The sequence below is a fragment of the Myxine glutinosa genome, chromosome 14 (assembly GCF_964187855.1).
Source record: "Myxine glutinosa chromosome 14, kmMyxGlut1.1, whole genome shotgun sequence".
NCBI classification, from domain to species: domain Eukaryota; kingdom Metazoa; phylum Chordata; class Myxini; order Myxiniformes; family Myxinidae; genus Myxine; species Myxine glutinosa.
Genome location: NC_136274.1, coordinates 41368473 through 41388767, shown reverse-complemented (window position 1 = coordinate 41388767; position 20295 = coordinate 41368473). Strand labels below are relative to the sequence as shown.

The window sequence follows — 20295 nt, the reverse complement described above, 5'->3', positions numbered from 1 at the left end:
CCATGTAACAATAATAGAAGTGCGCTCCGGCTGGACTACACACCTGCTTTTGTACAGGAAATCTGGTCAACAAAACTCAGGCTTTCATGTTAGATGCGTATCTCGTCAAACCCGTTCAGGACGATATTGCCTTCATTTAGAGCTCAAGTATGGATGGACTGATTTAAAGAATATGAAAGTTAATTAAAATGAGCTACCTGACAAGGAACTACAACGCAGGAGGTCATGAGGGACATTAAAGCCTGCGCAATGATTGCCAACGTATGGTTGTTTGTCTGTGCTCTTCTACTTTTATGGTAAATCCTGAACAGCAAGCAAGGAATGAATCAGCATGTTCTACTTTAAGATACTTTTAAGTACGACTCAGCCTGGGTCTGCTTCGAACCACTGACCTCGCAGACTCGGAGCGGACCCTCTAACCATCACACCACAGAGTCTGCATGAAATTAACTCCCAGAATTTCATAATATCCAAGTAGCAATGCAAAATGACGTGTTTGAGACACGTTATACTATAAAATTAGAATCCATCTCCTGAAGGTTATCATCCTCATAGATTTTAAAGGGATGCTTCAAGTTAGAGTTGATGAATACAACCTGAATCGTGCTTCACAAACATTCACCCTCAAGAAAATAACTTGTATTTTCTTCGATTCGTACTTCCTTACACGTGGCGTGAGCATACAAGCAGTATGAGGTAATGGTATGTTGGTGGTTGTGAGCTGCTGCTGTAAGGAGTGCCAATAAGCAGGCCACACATCTCACTGAACCTCGTGTGTGGTCTGTCTGCACCTACAAGGGCATAATTAAAGAGATACTACCGACAGGGCATGCAAATTGGAAATTCATGAAAAAGCCAGACATAAGTGCAAAAAATGTGAGAAAACTAGAACGGCACTCAGTAGAGCGCATACCTCCACCAGGCTGAATAGTTTACGGTTTGTAACCCACCGATAGGCCGCATCTGAATTCAGACCTTAACCAAAGTCTAATCGGCTTGTTCTTGTCGCCGAACCAACTCATCCAACAAGTTTCATCAGAAGCCGTCCACTATATACCATTTTTGGCCCGATCTCTCAATGGTGAAGAATCACTTTAAAAATCACTTTACCAAAATGTCATCAATTTGTCCTTGTTTCACACACACACAACATGTCCACTAAATTTCGTCCGAACCCATCCATAACTTTGTGACATATCCTGCTCACAGACAGACAAATAAACACAAGGGTGAAAACCTTTGGTGGCAGAAGTAATAAAAAGTACACAAACCAAGTTTTATTTCACTACAAATATTTTGTGTACAATATTTACGGATTGTCGCGCAATTCTACAATAGTATGTCTTTGCCTACAAAGTAAATAATTTTTATACAGCTCTGGAATTGATAAAGCACATGTTATTATACAATGTTTATGTATTGTCTGGATGTAGTGTGCAGGACTTGAAGTTACTTTTTGACACAACAAGCGTTACGCCTCGGTCCCCCGTCGGTGAAGTGATGCGAGTTGACAAAGTGGAAGACGCAAGGCGGCCATCTTGGATTTTGACGTGGCGACCCAATTTTCAATAGGGTTCTTCCTTATGCGGAGATACACCCACACACCAAATTAGAAGTTGGTACTTCGCTTATTTTTCAAGATATTCATCTCACAAGGTTCAGACATACATGGCGGCGGCCATCTTGGATTTTGACGTGGCGACCCAATTTTAAACAGAGTTCTTCCTTGTGCCTAGATACACCCACACACCAGATTAGAAGTTGGTACTTCGCTTATTTTTAGAGATATTTCGCTCACAAGGTTCAGACATATATATGGTGGTGGCCATCTTGGATTTTGACGTGGCGACCCAATTTTCAATAGCGTTCTTCCTTATGCCGAGATACACCCACACACAAAATTAGAAGTTGGTACTTCGCTTATTTTTCAAGACATTCATCTCACAAGGTTCAGACATACATGGCGGTGGCCATCTTGGATTTTGACGCAGCGACCCAATTTTCAATAGCGTTCTTCCTTGTGCTTAGATACACCCACACACCAGATTAGAAGTTGGTACTTCGCTTATTTTTCAAGATATTCAGCTCACAAGGTTCAGACATACATGGCATCAGGCATACATGGCGGCGGCCATCTTGGATTTTGACGTGGGTTGCACCCACACACCAAATTCGAATGCGGTCCTTCGCTTACGCACGCACGCATGCCCACACACACGCCCGCACGCACGGACGGACACACGGACGAAGGGGAAAACCATAGTCCCCCTTTCGCTCCGCGGTGCAACGGGGGACAAAAAATTGACCCGTAACAGCTAAAAGTCATGATAGTACCAGTATACCTCTTTTGAAGAGCGCGGATAGCACACCATAGTACTCTTTCTCCTCCACCACCAGCATTGCAGTATGGGTGAAAGAATGCTACAACGGGACGGTGCGCCTCTCCTCGCCGACGCCATGCACAGTACAACCTGCTGGCAGCTATAAAGCCGACAGCATAAGCGAGGCCCAGCCAGGCAAGCCACATGCCGTAGGATAGCAGGCCGCCTATGACAGCCAACAAGGGGGCCAGGCTGCAAGACATCTGGAAACTTGCCTGCAAGTTGGCAGAGGGAAGATGGTCATGAAGGGTTACGGGATGGAGAGGTGGCCACAGAGATGACGAGTTATGAGTTCACGGGACTTAGAGGTAGAGATCTACAGATGGAGCAATTTGAGATTCATGTATCGTGTAAACAAGTCTGCAGAGTGCGATTTTAAAACTTTGAATGGAAATACTACTGCTTTGCGTTAATAACTTTATATTAGAAGAGGGAAAAAACCCCTATTATATCGGAAATTATTAGATATTGTGGTGCTGTGCACACACGACTCGATTGCCAGAGAGGTAGGCCACAACGCGTGAATACAAACAAGAGTCTTTATTAAGAGCTCGCTCATCAGCACTGGGCGGGCTCGAGCTTAGAGCCCGCATATATATGTTCCGAGGCCACGCCTTGCCCCCGGGCGTGGCCGATCGGCCGAAAGGCGGGGCATGCATTTCAGTTCCCCGCCTGGACGCTCGCGCCACCCACTGGTGCGCGGAATTATTACCCCTTGTGCCCGCCACAATATGATCTTTCTTGGGCAAACCACATTTCTAAGTCGGCCTCCAAAGCCATTCACCGACCATCGTGCAAAGTCCTTCCTTGGCACACCTAAACTCTTATCCACCAACAAGGCCTTCATCCACAGCCTGATGGAGTACTGCTCTCCCTTCTGGCCTCCCCTGTCTCACATGTTGACAGTGTGGAGACCAAGGCTTTCAAGATCATCGCCATCTCCCACGAGGAACCTGAGCCTCCCGCCAGCAATGCCCTTCGGGTAAAACGACCTAAATCTACAATCACTGCATATGTCCACGTATGTGTAACCAACTTCCACATTCTCATAAACCTCATTCTTCCCTCCAGGTCTTCATGACAGCTGTTCACCACTATCTCAGATCATCCCCATCCAAAACCATGTTCTTTTCCACCCCATTAGCTCCATCCCCCAAGCCCACCTACTTCCAAATTTCCAGTTTCTCCTTCCTGAGAATTTACTTCTGTGTCCATATTTTGTCCACCCCATGAACCCTCCCCTACCGTTATCCTTCGTACTCTATTTTGTCCCTCAACCTTGCTGTTGGTGTGTTTCCCCAATCTTTATACTCTCCATTTTGTTTGGTTATGTCCTGCTCCATTCTACGTACTGGCTCTTCCACACCAGCCTCGACTTGGTATCCAAAAAATGGAAGAATATTTATTACTCCCTTTCACAAATATCCCTCTCCCCTCTTGTCACCCTTCATCACTTCTCTCCCCCCAAAACCTCATCCTTTGTGTATGTAATATGTAGATAACTCAAGGACCACTTTGCGCCATCCTAATGGAGCACATCATGATTATAACTTTCGTGTCGTTGTCACACAAAACTACGGTGTTCCTATCTCGTTTGTTGATTTGATTTATAGGAGTCTAACATAAGGGCAAGACCCTCGCTAAGAGAAGAGATGATAAAGGTTGGGATTATTTATCGACGTCAGTTGTTGCTCGAGAGGAGTCCTGTGAGGAGATAAATTTAAAGGTGAAATAGCAAGGCTCCTAAGGTAAAGAGGAAGAGCTCGCGATGAATGGACAAGAAGAAAGGAATGAATAACACGTGTAGTTTTGAACACAGAAGGAAGAGGATAGAGCTGTGAGGAGAATGGTTATGGGAACAGAGTGATGCGAACGAATGCATTAAGGGTTAAGGCATAAGGCGATAAGGGAATATAAGCCCATCCGAACACAAACTCACGGAAGAAGCAAATGATGCTGTATCAATGAAATGAATGTCGTCACTTCCTCTTCCGGGAACGTATTATGAGTGAAACCAAAAAAGATAAATATAACAAATACTTAACTATTGTTGCAGTTTCTAAATCACTGTTGGCGATTTTTATTTATTTTAGATACTTTATTGCACGTACAGCATATAAAAACAACCACTCACATTGATCATGAAGAGACCTGACAGACAACACGATATAAGTGTTTATACACGGCCCGTGAGGAAAATCCGAATGTGCTAAATAAGCAAATATATGTGCATTTTATATGTCGATGTATATGTACAAACGCAAATATGTCTTCAAATTCTACTGAACACTGATTATTTATAGTCTTTATAGAGTAGCACTTATAATGATATAGTTAGTTATTATAGTAGTTATAGATAATATATACTTATATAGTTCACCACCATCTCAGATCATCCCAATCTAAAATCATGATATTTTCTACCCTCATTAACCTACATATTAATATTATTACTGCAATACAAATTGACGTTCATCTTTTCCTCGAAGACCTGACGTCATCCCGTTGACGAAGACCTGCCGACCGACGTCATCCCGTTGACGTGCCAGCCTGAAGTGAAATTCTGTGACGTCATGAAGTGTTGCTGGTGTAAGTCTTGTTGGCGAAGCTCATGAATGAATCCACGTCGATTAGCGACAACATTCACTTTAATCTATTCGAGCATCTAGTTCTGAGCTTAATAAAATATTTTTTCTGAGGTAGTAAAATGACGTAGATGACATTTACCTGTCGACCGGTGTTAACCATTCGCTGGCTCCTCATAGGCGGTCTTCGGTCCTTTTTCTTCCATCTACGAGAACAGACTCGCTATTTCGTGTGTCGATCGAAGTCTTGTTTCATGTTTGTTATGGACATGTTCCAGTTGGTGACGGTGACCCCGTGCTGTCTCTCACGCAGTTTCCTGTCCTTGTGACCGCTTCGTCGGACATCTTTGGCTGGCCGATTAAAGTATCGCGGAAACATTGAAGGTTCGTCTTTGGAAGCTGTGAGGGTGTACGCCGGTGATCTAGTCCGAAGGTGTGGGCGACGGTCTTCGGGTAGACCGCTGCACATGCCGTAAGTGGTATTTGGAGGTGAGTTTGATTTTGAAAGTTGTTGATAAAGATGCTGATGGAGCGAAATTACAACAACAATGTCGTCGATGGACGGTCAAACAGAGACCGGTTCGGTTTAATGAGAGGAATCAAATCGCCTGAAGGTACTAAGGTACTGAGTCGTGGAACGTGAATGCCACGTATCCCCGAATGTTTAAGCTGGCTGTCCTGCACGGCAGGCATTTGTTGTTTTAACACTCGGTCTGGTGGTTTGTTCCGTATGACAAGTGCAAAAACAAATTAAATATTTGTGGTTGTATAAAGCTACACCAGATCTGTCATGGACAGGGGGGCTGTATAAAGCTACACCAGATCTGACATGGACAGGGGGGCTGTATAAAGATACACCAGATCTGACATGGACAGGGGGGCTGTATAAAGCTACACCAGATCTGACATGGACAGGGGGGCTGTATAAAGCTACACCAGATCTGACATGGACAGGGGGGCTGTATAAAGATACACCAGATCTGACATGGACAGGGGGGCTGTATAAAGCTACACCAGATCTGACATGGACAGGGGGCTGTATAAAGCTACACCAGATCTGTCATGGACAGGGGGGCTGTATAAAGCTACACCAGATCTGACATGGACAGGGGGGCTGTATAAAGATACACCAGATCTGACATGGACAGGGGGGCTGTATAAAGCTACACCAGATCTGACATGGACAGGGGGGCTGTATAAAGATACACCAGATCTGTCATGGGCAGGGGGGCTGTATAAAGCTACACCAGATCTGTCATAGACGGGGGGGGGGGGGGGGGCTGTATAAAGCTACACCAGATCTGTCATGGATAGGGGGGTTGTATAAAGCTACACCAGATCTGCCATAGACAGGGGGGCTGTATAAAACTACACCAGATCTGCCATAGACAGGGGGGGGGGCTGTATAAAGCTACATCAGATCTGCCATAAACAGGGGGGACTGTATAAAGCTACACCAGATCTGCCATAGACAGGGGGGCTGTACAAAGCTACAGCAGATCTGTCATGGACATAGGGGCTGAAGGAAGCTACATGTGATCTGTCATGGACAGGGGGGCTGTAGGAAGCTGCACGATATCTGTCATGGACAGGGGGGGGGGGGTATAAAGCTACACCAGATTTGTCATGGATAAGGTGGCTGTATAAAGGTACACCAAATCTGCCATAGACAGGGGGGCTGTAGGAAGCTACACCAGATCTGACATGGAAAGGGGGGCTGTATAAAGCTACACCAGATCTGTCATGGACATAGGGGCTGTAGGAAGCTACACGTGATCTGTCATGGACAGGGGGGCTTTAGGAAGCTGCACGAGATCTGTCATGGAGAGGGGGGGGGTTGTAGGAAGCTCCACGTGATCTGTCATGGAGAGGGTGGCTGTAGAAAGCTACACCAGATCTGTCATGGACAGGGGGGCTGGATAAAGCTACACCAGATCTGTCAGGGGCAGGCAGGAGGGAGAGAGACACGTGATCCAATTAGGTTGCTCTTTGAGACAGAATGAACAGCCAAACAAGGACCAAAACAACAACATAATTGAGTTGTGAATCCCCTCCTCGGACCTAATTGAATGAGTGAGCTGATGTTGCACATTTAATGGGAGCTGATGTATTTTTCACCACTCTACTCTGATCACACCATCATGTGAGGGTCTGCGACCAAGCACAGTCTCGTGTTGGTGGTACCTGCATGATAACGAGTGTGGCAGTTGAGAGAGCAAAGGAAAGGAAAAGTCAAGTGAAAAGATAGCATTGATGATGTGCTTGTTGTTTTGTATCCTCTCGCAAAGGTACCCAATCCGATGATCGTTTGATTGGACGGACGGAGCAATGGCAGGTGCCCATCTCTATGCTGTAACCATCCCAGTGATGGGCATGACATGCCAATCGTGTGTAAACTCGCTCAACACAGCGCTCTCTTCATTGCCTGGTGTATTCTCAGTGAAGGTATTTGCTCTTCTTTTTTGTTACTTTTTTGCCAAATGCTGTTGCTTATGTTGTGAAAACTTTGTCTGGTGCCGATAAGCATATCAGTATGGTTACTACTTGCAGTGCCAAGTCTGAGTAGGCCGTTGTAACGTAGCGTTATCTAGCCGCCAGTACTTTCAACTCTTTATTTATTTGTTTTTATCCTCATGCCCCGCTTACTTTCGCCAAAATATAGATACTGTCATCAAAATATTGAGACAGAATCCACGAACCATGAGAATGTGCCAAACTGCTGTTCTGCCTGTGTTGGCGATATGGATTCCTGTTAAATAATTTTGATCGCGATATAAGCAAAAGCAAGTCCATGCTCAGGCGGGGGTGCCTTGCTCTTGCTCCACATAACTTTTATGTCTGAGCTCGTCCGTTAAAGCCAACTAATTTGGTGCTGGGAGCAATGCATCTCGCTTGCTCGCATGCCGATGGAGATGAGCACAGAGCTCAGATGGCTTAATTTTTCACCTTCACACCCAATCTGTGCCGTGGGGAAAATGTCTTGATGTGATCAAATTCGTAAATTTAAATCCAACATTGAGATCGACAGGGTCAAAGTGTGGACTTTGCAAATGTCAGATTCCCAAATTAGATTGTGAAGAGGTTATAAAGTTTCAACAACTCCAAAAAAAGGGAAGGGTCGAGACCAAAACATCACAGGGGAAAGGTCGAGGCCAACACCAAGAGGGGCCCCCCGAGGTGAAAATGCAAAGATTGGAAAATGCGATCTAGATTCGAGACAATTAATTAATTACTTGAATTGTTGCAAGTTTATAGAAGTCGGGAACATGGTGTGGGGTAAGCTGTTTAGACGGGTCAATATACAACCAGAACAGCCGTACCCCAAAAAAATTGCAAATTTTAGTTTTATTGCATTTCCTTATATTTTAAGACTTACTTAGGAACATATCAAAAGTTGGACAGAAATGGACCATGGGAAAGTAAAAAATTTTGACATGATAAAAATGTCACAAAACCATGCACGATTCACTACGTCGAAAACGCTGAGATACGCCTCTGAGATAGTGAATGCTCTTCCTGCTGATAACCCAATCCATAATGCAGTGCTACTGCTTGGGAGCTTCCACACATTAATGAATTTGTTGGGTGCCATTGGAAGTTTGATGGATGGAAGTGGACTGAAAGAGATCCTGGAAACAGTGTATGGTCAAAATGCTGTTGTGCACATGCTGAGTGGGAAGGCGGTGCAACGTGCTTTTCGTGGCCATTTGCTTGTGGATCAGTGTCTTACACGTCAGGTTGTTGGCAAGATTGTGGAAGTTGACCCTGGGTTTCAAGAACAAGTGACAGAACTGGAGCGACTGTACATTTCCCTGGAGACTGTCGAAAGTGACACTATAGAGTCTGTGTTGCAATCAGAGTGCATTCATTTCATTGACAATAGATTGAATCAGGAAAGGAATAAACTTGCAAAGGACTCGAAAACCAGTGCACTTTGGATCAACTACCAGCGTATGTTGGGAATTGCAAGGGCACTTGTGGCAGCTGATCGGACGGGGTCCTGGGAGATGCATCTCCAAGCCATATCAGCTTGCTTGCCGATATTTGCAGCTGCTGGCCATCCCAATTACCTGAAGTCAGCTCGACTCTATCTCGAGAAGATGCTTGCGTTAGAGGATGACAACCCTGAGGTTCATCAGAAGTTCCAATCTGGTTATCATGTAATCCGGCGCAGTGACCAATACTGGGCTGGCCTAGGCTCTGATCTTGTGATAGAACAGACATTAATGCGCTCACTGAAAAGCCAAGGGGGGCTGACTCGAGGAAGTGGGATGTCAGAGCACCAGAGAGCAGTTTGGACTCTGTCTTCAACCATATCGTCCTCCTACAACCTTGCTATGCAAGAACTGACCTCGAGTAGCTACTCAACAAGTGAACAACATAAGGAGTTGACAACATCCAGGGTGAGTCGAGATGAAGTTGATCGTGGCAAAGTTGCCGAAAAACTGGACAGCTTCACACCATTTTCTGATGACAAGTCATTGCGCAATATCATCACAGGGGTTACTGCAAATGAGGATGTCAATGTTCATGACCTATTCAAAGTAGGTAGTGACATTGTCAAGAAGATGGATGATCACCCAGCTTACTCCTATTCACACAAAAGGAGTTCTAAAGCCAAGACACTTGCATTCAGCAGGGCAGTCAAAGTTGCTGAGGACCGCACAATAGATCCAGCGTTACTATTCCAGAGGTTCTTAGTGGTGTCACAGACGGGAGATCTCCAGATAGGTGAAGTGATGAAATATGAACTCTGCCCATACCCAATGTCTCTTTTTGAGGCAAAAAACATCCTGCGCCAGCCAGATAAACCACAGTTGGCGGAGGCAATAAGGAATTATGCTACAACCAAATCTGACAATGCTGTCAACCAGACAGTTCCAGGAACAGATCACTATGTTCTTGACGGGGGATCACTTATTCACCGCTTAAAGTGGACAGAGGGATTCACCTACAGTTCCATTGCAGATGAATATGCCTCATTTACAGTACTAGGGCATGCCCGTACGTGGGTGCAATGCCCGTACGTGGGTACGTGGGTACGTGGGTGCGAGTACGGTGACAATCCCCCCCCCCCCCCTCTATTTACATGCAATGGTTTGGTCCAAAGCGAACGGCTTCCGGAGTTTGGTAAAGCAATCGCCATCGCGTGCACAAACGCGTGGTTGCCCGTTCCTTGCCAAAAAAAAAAAAAAACGCTACCCGTACGCTCTACCCCGCCCGTACGCCCGTAAACAAAAAATACAACGCTCTTCGCTTCCGCCCTTCGCTCTGACTGAATTGGGAGAAATAATGCGCATAAGAAATCGAATTACGTACCGTAATGGCGGTCAGCTCGTAACGCGCTCAGCTCCGCTCGTCTCACATCGGCCACGCCTACGCAACAAAGCGTTCTGTGATTGGCTGCCGGAAAGCGTGCTGCCGGACAGTCTTCACTGTCCGGAAGTTCGCAAATCGCAGTTAGGATGAATCGTTTTAATTTAATCGCAGTTTGAATTCGTTTTAAAACATAGTTTAACGGCAACATAGTTTTCCAACGTGAAATAAATGAATACGCTGTCAAATGTGCCGTCCGAGGCAGAGTCTGATCGCCACGTTCGGCACACGTGATAGCTCGCTGCTCTCTGATTGGTTGAATCGTTTTTTGGACATAGCTCGGTAAGTAATTGTCCGATTAATATGAAACCTTGAAAAGGCACATCCTCGGGTCCCCAGCAATATACCTGGCAAGTTTCAAGTATATCGGACCCGTGGTTGTCGAGAAACAGCGGTCACAGACACACAGACACACAGACAGACACACAGAGATTGCTGGAATTATAGATAGATGACACTATGGCAAAGCTACTGTTGTGTTTGATGGTTATGAGGCTGGGCCAAGCACAAAGGACTGTTCTCATCAACGTCGGAATAGAAACAAGAATGCCACCAAGGTTAACATTACGGAGTCAACAAAATTTGTTGGGAAAAAGGAGGACTTTCTGTCGAATGAGTCAAACAAGCAGGCAATGATACTGTTGATTATAGAGGTGTTGCACAAGGAAGGCTGTGAGGTGATCCAAGCAGAGGGAGATGCTGATGTTGAGATTGCAAAAGCGGCCGTCGCAAATGCGGCTTCCAGATCTACAACCCTCATTGGAGAAGATACAGATCTCCTTCTCCTCCTGCTCTTCTATATGGTGGAGACAAACTGCATTGAACTCTATTTCCGTTCTGACAAGGCAAAATCAAATGTCTACAATATCAAAGTCCTTCAGCAGATACTTGGAAATGCAGCCTGCAGAGATATATTGTTCCTTCATGCATTAACTGGCTGTGACGCAACGTCTCGTGTCTTTGGGATTGGAAAGAAGTCAGGGTTTCAAAGAATCATCAAGAAAGAAAAGGAACTGATAGACAGCTCAAAGGTGTTCTGTAAACCACAGCAGAGTCAGGATGTTATTGAAACTGCAGGCTGCAGAGCAATGGTGGCATTGTTTAAAGCAAATCAGAACGACTCATTGGCATCGATCAGATACAACATTCTCTGCAAAAAGGTTGCAAGGGCTAAGGCATTTGTCACTCCTGAAAGACTGCCACCCACATCCGCTGCCTGCAAGTTTCATTCTCTGCGGACCTATTACCAGGTAATGGAATGGATGGGCCTTTGTTGTGGAATGGAGCCAACGGAGTGGGGATGGAAGGTAGAAGGAGGAAAACTTGTTCCAGTGATGACAGACAAAAGCCCTGCTCCAGACATACTACTTCAGATGATTCACTGCAACTGTTCAGGGGGGTGCAAAACACTAAGGTGTTCATGTAGGAAGCATGGATTAGAGTGCACCAGTGCATGTGGACATTGCCAGGACAGCAACTGTGACAATATGAGTGTTGAACCAGACATAGAGGAGGAGGAGGAGGAGGACGATGAAACTGGAATCTAAGACTAGAAGGCATATGGTACTTCCACATGTGTCAAAATTGTCCAATTTTTTATATGTTGCTTTCCATGTCATAGACTGGCAGAAACAATCAAAGCACATATATTTGTGCAAATATTTACTTTAAATTGCGAATGGTCTCAGGATTAGCACTGCATAAACTACCAGCAACGATCATAATACAAATATTGGTGCAAAATTAACTTTAAATTGTTAGTGGTCTGATGATTATCAGTCAATTTTTTTACGTTTTATCTGCCGGCAGCCATCTTGTTTTCTGACGTCACTGAGGGACTTTCCCATGCGTCAAAATTGTCCAACTTTTAATATGTTGTCTTCCACTTCATAAACTACTAGAAATAAGCATAAAACAAAAATTTGCAATTTTTTTGGGGTCAGGCAGTATATTGACCCGTCTACCAAAGAGAGGCAGTGTGGGGGAAAAAAATAAGAGGCATGGCGATTGATACGGAGAAGGGAGGGTGACAGGGAAAGGATGCCGAGTAGAAGCTAGACAGGTGTTTCAAACAGGGTGAAGAGGATCATGGAGAGAAACAGAGAGTTCGATAGACCAATGACTATGGAAGTAGCAGTAGAAGTATTTGCGTCTCATTAATCAAACTCTTTTCAATACAGTTTTGACATTTCATGGCAATTACTATGTCTGAGTGATGGGGGTACCTAGTTCCGTTTATAGAGAGGGTCTGGCCAGTAGGCATAATCTTGCCCAACACCTGAGCACGAGTAGCGACAGTTCGGAAAGCAGGAAATTTCAAGTGCAACGCAAGAATGAAAGAGAATGAATTATCAGAACATTTGAGCCAAATACGTTGCATTTAACTCCCATAAGTCGGAGCCGTGTTGGCATCTGACGAGTTTTACTGTAGTTGGTTTATAACAATATCAGGTCGTGATACACCACTTGAATGGATCATGTAACATGAAAGAACGATCATAATTAGGTACTTACCAAACACAAATATGAGTAAGCAGAGGAGAATCATCCAATTATTTACAGTTAGCTGTCCAAATCGCACATTTGCCCTTGTCATGAGGGAACCTACGCATTATTCGGCCTCGCACTGGTCAAACAGACTAGCCCCATGCCACACAGCATCCCATAATTCCATCAAAATCGAGCAAAATATTGTATAAAACTCCAATTCTGTATGAACGTGAGTCTGGAAGTAACTTTCTTGGGAGGCAAAATGGCTCCATGGAGACCACCTGACGTAGATTGACCAATCACACAGCCGGATAGCTCTGTACGAGCAGAACAATAGATGGTCAGACTGTACATACGGCACTGGGGTTCCTTTACCGAAGTGACAACATGATGAATGAGAAAAGATCGCTCAAATCCAAAGCACTAGGCCTGTTGCTCTCACCTCACAGGCCGGTGGATTGCCTCTCTTTTATTTTTTATTTACTTGTTTATTTTTAACCCCCTCTCCTCCGGTCAAGCTTCCTCTGCTCTCTCAGCCATCCCAGCTCATCCAGGTTGTATATGTTCTTGTAGTAACCATTTCTTGGTTAAACTTCTTAAATCCAGGCTGAATGCACACCTGAACTCTTTTCCTCGCTTCCCACATCTGTGGAGCCTCCTTCCAAAGGCTTTTCAATCCCACTCTTAGCTCCAAGGCTTCAAACAGGTGGTGCACCACTATCTCACTCCACTCTACCCCCCTCCCAATCCTAACCCATAAGATTTTGTAACCCCATTAACCTTACCTGGTTGGATCCCATCTGCGGACCTTGCCCAGCCGGGAGGATGCCACCTGGGTTCCCGGTACCTCTTCGGGGATCCAGCGAACGGCTGGGATCTCATCTGCACAACCCAAATCTCTGTTTTTTTCAGGTGTCTGTTTCCTCCTCTCTACTCCCTCTCTCTCCTTTTCTTTTGTTGTTCATTCGTTCCCTTGTTTATTTGACTTAACTGTTTCCTCCAACTACCCTACTGTCAGTTCCTACCTTCTGTCACTTTGCTTTTCCCTGAGACTCTATAGGTGGGTTTTCACGGGACACGCGAGCGGTTCGTGAAGGATGCGAATGTCGAAAAAATGGCAAAGTCCAACATTCGTATTTTAGGCTCCAAAAGTTCGCCAAACATGCGCGGGGGTTCGGAAGCATCGTCAATTGTTCGCAGCCAGTCGTTTTTTGTCCGGCGGGTATTTCAAACATTTTTTGAAATTTTTGAAAAAACATTTTTGAAATACCCGCCGAACAAAAAACGACTCCTGCGAACAATTGACGACGCTTCCGAACCCCCGCGCATGTTTGGCGAACTTTTGGAGCCTAAAATACGAATGTTGGACTTTGCCATTTTTTCGACATTCGCATCCTTCGCGAACCGTTCGCGTGTCCCGTGAAAACCCACCTTTAGTAGTGAAGAATATATATATATATATATATATATATATATATATATATATATATATATATTGTTACGGATCTCGGGGGTCGGCGCTCCCCTTATCAAGGGGGGGGGGGTTAATCCCCCTGTCTTTTTAGCTGGCCGTCCCGAGTCCTGGAAGTTATAACGTCCTTCCCGGCGCGGCGTTAGGTAGGGTTTGCTCGGCCTAGGGGTTCGCTGATACCTAAGTACTAACGCCCGCCGGAAACGAGGGAATAACTCCCGCTCGAACCACGGATATGATGGATAATGCCGAGCGGTTAACAATCCGCGATCGGAGCTATTAACAAAGACTAAACCCGATTCTAGCGGTTCCGAATCGTGCCACAGGTACTCAATTGAAAGAAAGGACGGATGCGATCGGATTAGGGAAAACCAAGAAAGAACAAGGTAATTTATTTACAAACCAAAAAGAAGAGGAAAGGAAAGAATGTACAAGAAGAAGAAGAAAAAGCAGGACACAGGGCAGGCTGAACTACAGTCTTAACTTACGACCCCAGACAAACATACACACTCACTCGGGGATTGTAGCTGGTAGGGTGGAAGGTCCAGGTAGATGGTCCAGGCGGTGGGGTCCAGGCTCTGGTCCCGCGGGCGAAACCCGGCAGGCAGCTTCGCGCGTAGTTGGAACGCGACCGGACCTTACATATGGCAGGGGGGGGAGGCTCGTGTCCTTCAGCGTACGTAACAAATGGATGGTTGTGCTAAACGCACCCTCTCCAAGTCCTTTCAATGCGTTTGCAATGAGCGCCGCCGTATAGTCCTTTCGCCACTGCCGTGTGCACGCGAGTCCTGTTACAAGAGCGCCGCTGAACACGTCCTCCGTAGGCGAGCTCTCTCACGCAGTCCTCCGAAAGAAGAAGTCCTTTACAATGCGCGCTCTCCCACCAGTCCTGTGAAAGGGCTTTTCGTTCGCGCTTATATTACGCGAGCCAAGATCACTCCGCGCCTCATGAAGCCACGCCCGTCGGTGATCTTCCCTCAGCCCTGGTTGGCTGGTGAAGGCTTACCGGCCACGCCTTTGACGGCTGGTTGACGGGCCACACCTTGTTCTTGGCGTCCCGCCCCCTTCTTCCTCGAGCCTGACCGCATGGTTAATGGCGGCGTTGAGCGAGCGCTAACCAAGGCGCGTAACAGAATTGGGAGAGAGAGGTTGGCAAAATGGATGAAAGGGCCTACTCCTTATTTGATTGATGCAACGCAGATTCAACGATTGGAAACACGGCCTTAACTAAAACACATAATAATGAAATAACTGGAATTTCTAAGGTGGCCTACGTGTTGCTGTGGCCTAACTAAGGGTGCTACCTTTAACCTTTTAATGTCGTATTTACAAGTGATTATTTATTTACAAAAGTGTGGGTTCTAAAACCGCAACATAACTGTGCAAAAATATATACATGTTACACGAGCCTCGATCTTGTATGCAGAAAAAAAAAAATCAGCATGTGTTTTTAATCTGTTCTGATATTTGCATATTTTATGAAAAAGCACCCTATATTACTTTACTTTTTTACAGGATCGTTGCAGTTTTATGTTAACAACAACATATGTTTTATTTGGCCCCACATATTGATTGCAAATAAAAGCTGATGTTGCTTCTAACCAATAATTTGTTTTGGAGTAATGAGCATTGGAATCTCATTTGAGTTGCGAGTCTGAAAACACCTTGAGTGAGGTTAACAGATTATCAATAAACCATCATGTTTTGTATACAGGTGTTGCTTGAGCTTAAGGAGGCCCATCTCTGTTATGACTCTGAGCTTCAGAGTCCAACTTCCCTTGCTAATGCCATTGAAGACTGTGGATTTGAGGCAAATACCTCTGCTGATGTTCCACTCCCTGTCGTCATGTCAACACTACACATAAGTGGTATGACATGCATGTCGTGCGTGAAGAGCATTGAGAATGCTCTGAAAGACCAGCCTGGCCTGATGGCCCTCTCTGTTTCTCTTGAGACTGACAGTGCAATTATTACCTACGATCGCTCCACGACATCAGTTGCCGCAATCTGCTCTTTGGTAGGGCCATGATGGAAATCTTTATTCCTTGATTGTTTTGCTTTGTTCCACTTTTATTGATTTGTTTTGTTTTACTGCAGTTCCTTTGGTAGATATCAATCAACATCTTCCCCTCTTTTTCTTTTTTTTCTTCTTCTTCTTTTTGATATGGAATCTGATATTTCAATGCATTTGGTATTTTGGCAGGTGGAGGATGCTGGATTTGAAGCGTCTCCACAGAAGGAAGACTCTGCTGGAAAGGGAACCTTGAAATCTGGTCAATCTGTTGGGAATGATGTGCTTGCCGAGCCTCTGAGCACCAACACTCTAAGTGGCACACCCCCTGGCTCTGGTTTACCATTCATCCCAACTCTGCCCCCACCTCCTGTGGGCAATTTTCGAGCAGTTGGTACAGTGGTGCTGCGCATCACGGGCCTCCATTCTGCAGCAGGCAAGCATGCCCTGGAGACTGCACTGTCCGGCATGCCAGGCGTACGCGGGGCCACGGTGTCCCTTGACAGTGGCTCGGTAAATGTGGAGTACGAACAGGGCAATGTCAAAGTCGACGACATTTGCCATTTTGTGACAGGACTTCAGGGTGGACCATACTCTGGTAATTGCATTTGTCTTATGTTTGTCTCATTTCTTTTCTTGTTTCCTGCGAGATTCCAGTGTGCAAACAACGTGCGTTTCTTAAGTCACTCAATTTTTAGCTCACCTGGAACGTAGTTCCTGGAAGCTTATGGGATGGCATGTCATCCGTCCGTCGGTCCATCTGTAAACACTTGCGACTTCTTCTCCAAAACTGCTGATAGGATTGTGACCAAACTTGGCTAAAATATATATTTGGTATGTTGGAACTCAAGTTTGTTCACGGCATTAAAAAAAGTTGAGGTCTAAGGGGATCTACCGTGGGTCAAAGTGGGTCAACGTTTGACCCTACAAAATAGGTATTTGCTCTTTTCTCAGAAACTACACACACAATCCCGATGAAACTTGAACACAACCTTCATCACCTGTGATGTACCAAAGTTTGTTCACGACATTAAAAAAAAATGGGGCCCGAGGGGGGTTGGCCCCCAAAATAGGTATGGTGTTTGCTTTCTTCTTAGAAACTACACACACTTTCGATGAAACTTGACCACAACCCTCATCACCTGCGTTGTATCAAAGTGTGTTCACGGCATTACAAAAATCGGGGTCTGAACAGGTCTATGTGGATTGGGGGTTTGCCCCCCCCCCCAAAATAGTTATTTTTTTGTTTGTTAGTTTTAAGTCTGATGATTACGTTTGTATGATTCTACATGCCATACCATGCAATAAAGCATCTTCTAGCAACCATTGAAATTGGTTTAAAATACTGTGATACTGTTTAAAATATCTTTAGTCTGTGTAGCATAACTGCTTTATTCTACCAGGTGAGCGCCCTGGGGTATTGCCCCTATTTTTATTTTTTACCCCATGTGTGTGAAGCGTAAAGCGAGGTTAAGCAATTATTGGTTCACTTTGTTTGACTGTCTGTCTGCCTACAGACGTCAGTTTATGATCGGGAAACAACTTTATTTCACTGAATGTTACATTTTGAACACGAATCGGAACTCAAACCTGCAGTTTAGCAATACTTTAGCTCTAAATTAGACAAATTGTACAGAATCTCGTCCTGATTGGTGATCGCGCATGCACAGAGTGAAGTGAGATAATTATTTTACTCTGTCTGCCTGTCTGGCAGTCAAACAAAATTGGAAATCATTCCAAACAGGAAACCCTTTAAGGATATCAGAGGACACAAACAACATTTACGAAGAACTAATGTAACATGTTAAATAAGGTGGTGTAAATGACGCTGCATCATGGCGGTAAACTTCCAAAAATTGTTTTTTCTTTTCTACAACTTTTAAAATCATTATTTTATTTAAATTGAATTTTATACATGAACACTGTAGAACACAAATCACCTTTTTGCACTTTCAAAATCCTTCCATTTAGCGGTACTTGGCCAAAATATTACGGCATTTTACGTCATAGTGACCAATCACATTTGCCTTTCGTAGACCCCATCTTTGTCCTTGTTTCTCAAGACTGTGCGGGCTAAGGTGTTCTGTGAACTCTCTAGTCTGTTTTTGCTCTCCTGTTGTACAGATCATCTCCTTTAGTTTGCTACTTCATAATGTATTATTTTCGGGGGTTTTTTAAATTGTGTTTTGGGATTTTTTTTTTTTTTTTAATTCTCTTTTTTTCCCCAATAAGCCTCATATGAATCATCCAATTTATTACCATATACAGCTTGCGTCAATGGCATAACTGAGTATAACAATCACTGCATGTGTACTGTTTCAGCAACGGTGCTGTCCAGCACATTATCTTCTCAAACATCGGACGTTCCCCATTCTCGGCCATTTGCACTTCCAAGTAGTGAGAAAACCAAGAACTCGGGCAAGTGTTGTCCATTTGGGCTGAACAGGATGCATGCTTGCATGGAATGTTTGTGGACGACGCTTTATAACTGCACTGTCGTAAGAAGAAAAAACCTCATCAAGTGGAACTCTCACTGTTACTGTTTGTTACCTCTGCCACTGAAGGTGGATGGAGGCTATGGTTTCACACCCGTCTGTTTGTCTGTGAGGAGGATATCTGAAAATTGTGGATGGATTCAGCCGAAATTTGGTGGAGAGGTTGGGTGTGTAATAAGAATGAAATTATTACATTTTGGTGAAGATCGTAAAGTGATTCTCCATGGAGAGAGCGGGCCAAAAATGATATATAGTATGATATCTCAAAAAGTTACTAAAGGATTTGGATGAAACTTGGTAGACAGGTTGGGTGTGTGATAAGGAAGAAGTGATTCGATTTTGATGAAGATCCGGATATGATAATTTTTTTAATACCTCAAGTGATTCTTCACCATTGAGTGAAGTGATATAAGTGCCAAAAATGATATACAGCATGATGTCTCATAAGTAATTAATTTGCATATTTTCTTCAAAAGGATACAATCAGGCATCCTTTTTCATAATAGATTCAGAAACTCAAAATTGTTGTTTCCAATGCATTTATGTCTGAAAACATATCAAAACATCTTTATATCATTCAAATTGGTCCAGTATTAACAAAGTTATAGGGAATTTAGGATTTCACTAAGGTGTAGGTGGCCATTTTGTTTTTTACCTTCAAAATAAATTGCCCAAAAATGACAAGATGGCACCCGATGGAATTTCATTCAGGACATACTTATGAAAAAAAAATTGCTTGTAATACCCCATTTCAATGTTTTGGTTCATTTTGGCTTGTTTACTTCTCAACAAGACAGGGGTGAAAATATAACCTCCATCCACCTTTGGTGGAAGAGGTAATTATGAAAAGGCTGTTGTACATGGATGAAAGTATATTTCTGGAGAAGTTCGAACTTCAGCAGCAAGGATTTTTTTTTTTTTTTTTTTTTTTTTTGTATACAAGATCGAGGCTCATGGAAGAGCTAACAATCACACAAAAAGTCAAACCGACACAAACCGACACATAAAACACAAAATAAGGGGAGCGGTAGGCAAGATTGGGAGAGAGGGGGAAGGACACAAACACAACATTTGAGAGCAGGGACATCGAGAGAACTGTGGGAGGGAGAGGGCTTGGGGGGAGGTGGGAGAGGTGTAAAACATATGGACACTGCAAGGACTTCCAGGAAAGAAGTTGGAATTTCGGAAAAGTGGATCTGGGGTGAATTAATGGGGGTAGAAAAGATCAAGGTTGTGGATGGGGGAAGATAAGAGATGGTGGTGAACAGCTGTTTTAAAGACCTGGAGGGAGGAGTGGGATTGAAGGGAGTGGGTGAGGGAGTTTGTTCCAGAGGCGAGAGAAAAGAGGAGTGAAGGTGAGCAGAGAGCCTAGATTTTGGCAGTTTAACCATAAGAGGGTTGCTGGCAGATCTTGTGCGACCTGTAGGAATATTTGGGGGACAGAGCACAGAGAGAGCTGGGGGAGCAAGGCCGGAGAGGAGTCGGT

The 20295-nt window shown here is 44.5% G+C and overlaps 2 protein-coding genes across 8 annotated transcripts in view; one reads left to right on the top strand and one right to left on the bottom strand.

Annotated features, from left to right (window-relative positions):
- The window catches only part of ALG11 (ALG11 alpha-1,2-mannosyltransferase), a 49762-nt gene extending 44531 nt beyond the window's left edge, over positions 1 to 5231 (bottom strand). Inside the window, exons 1-2 of one of the 2 annotated variants that reach the window (XM_078768223.1) lie at positions 5109 to 5231; positions 2343 to 2596 (exon numbers count right to left, since the gene is read on the bottom strand). In XM_078768223.1, the coding sequence (XP_078624349.1) occupies positions 2343 to 2596; positions 5109 to 5144 (290 nt within the window). In that variant the 5' untranslated portion in view covers positions 5145 to 5231. Of the gene's footprint in view, positions 1 to 2342; positions 2597 to 4320; positions 4365 to 5108 lie in introns of those variants that run through there. The other variant, XM_078768224.1, reaches the window with a different exon arrangement.
- The window catches only part of ATP7B (ATPase copper transporting beta), a 74746-nt gene continuing 59353 nt past the window's right edge, over positions 4903 to 20295 (top strand). For 2 of the 6 annotated variants that reach the window (XM_078768220.1, XM_068135601.2), the window contains exons 1-6: positions 4903 to 4970; positions 5280 to 5438; positions 7255 to 7411; positions 16018 to 16320; positions 16507 to 16912; positions 18637 to 18732. In XM_078768220.1, the coding sequence (XP_078624346.1) occupies positions 7295 to 7411; positions 16018 to 16320; positions 16507 to 16912; positions 18637 to 18732 (922 nt within the window). In that variant the 5' untranslated portion in view covers positions 4903 to 4970; positions 5280 to 5438; positions 7255 to 7294. Of the gene's footprint in view, positions 4971 to 5207; positions 5456 to 7254; positions 7412 to 16017; positions 16321 to 16506; positions 16913 to 18636; positions 18733 to 20295 lie in introns of those variants that run through there. The other 4 variants (XM_068135603.2, XM_068135599.2, XM_078768221.1 and 1 more) reach the window with 4 other exon arrangements.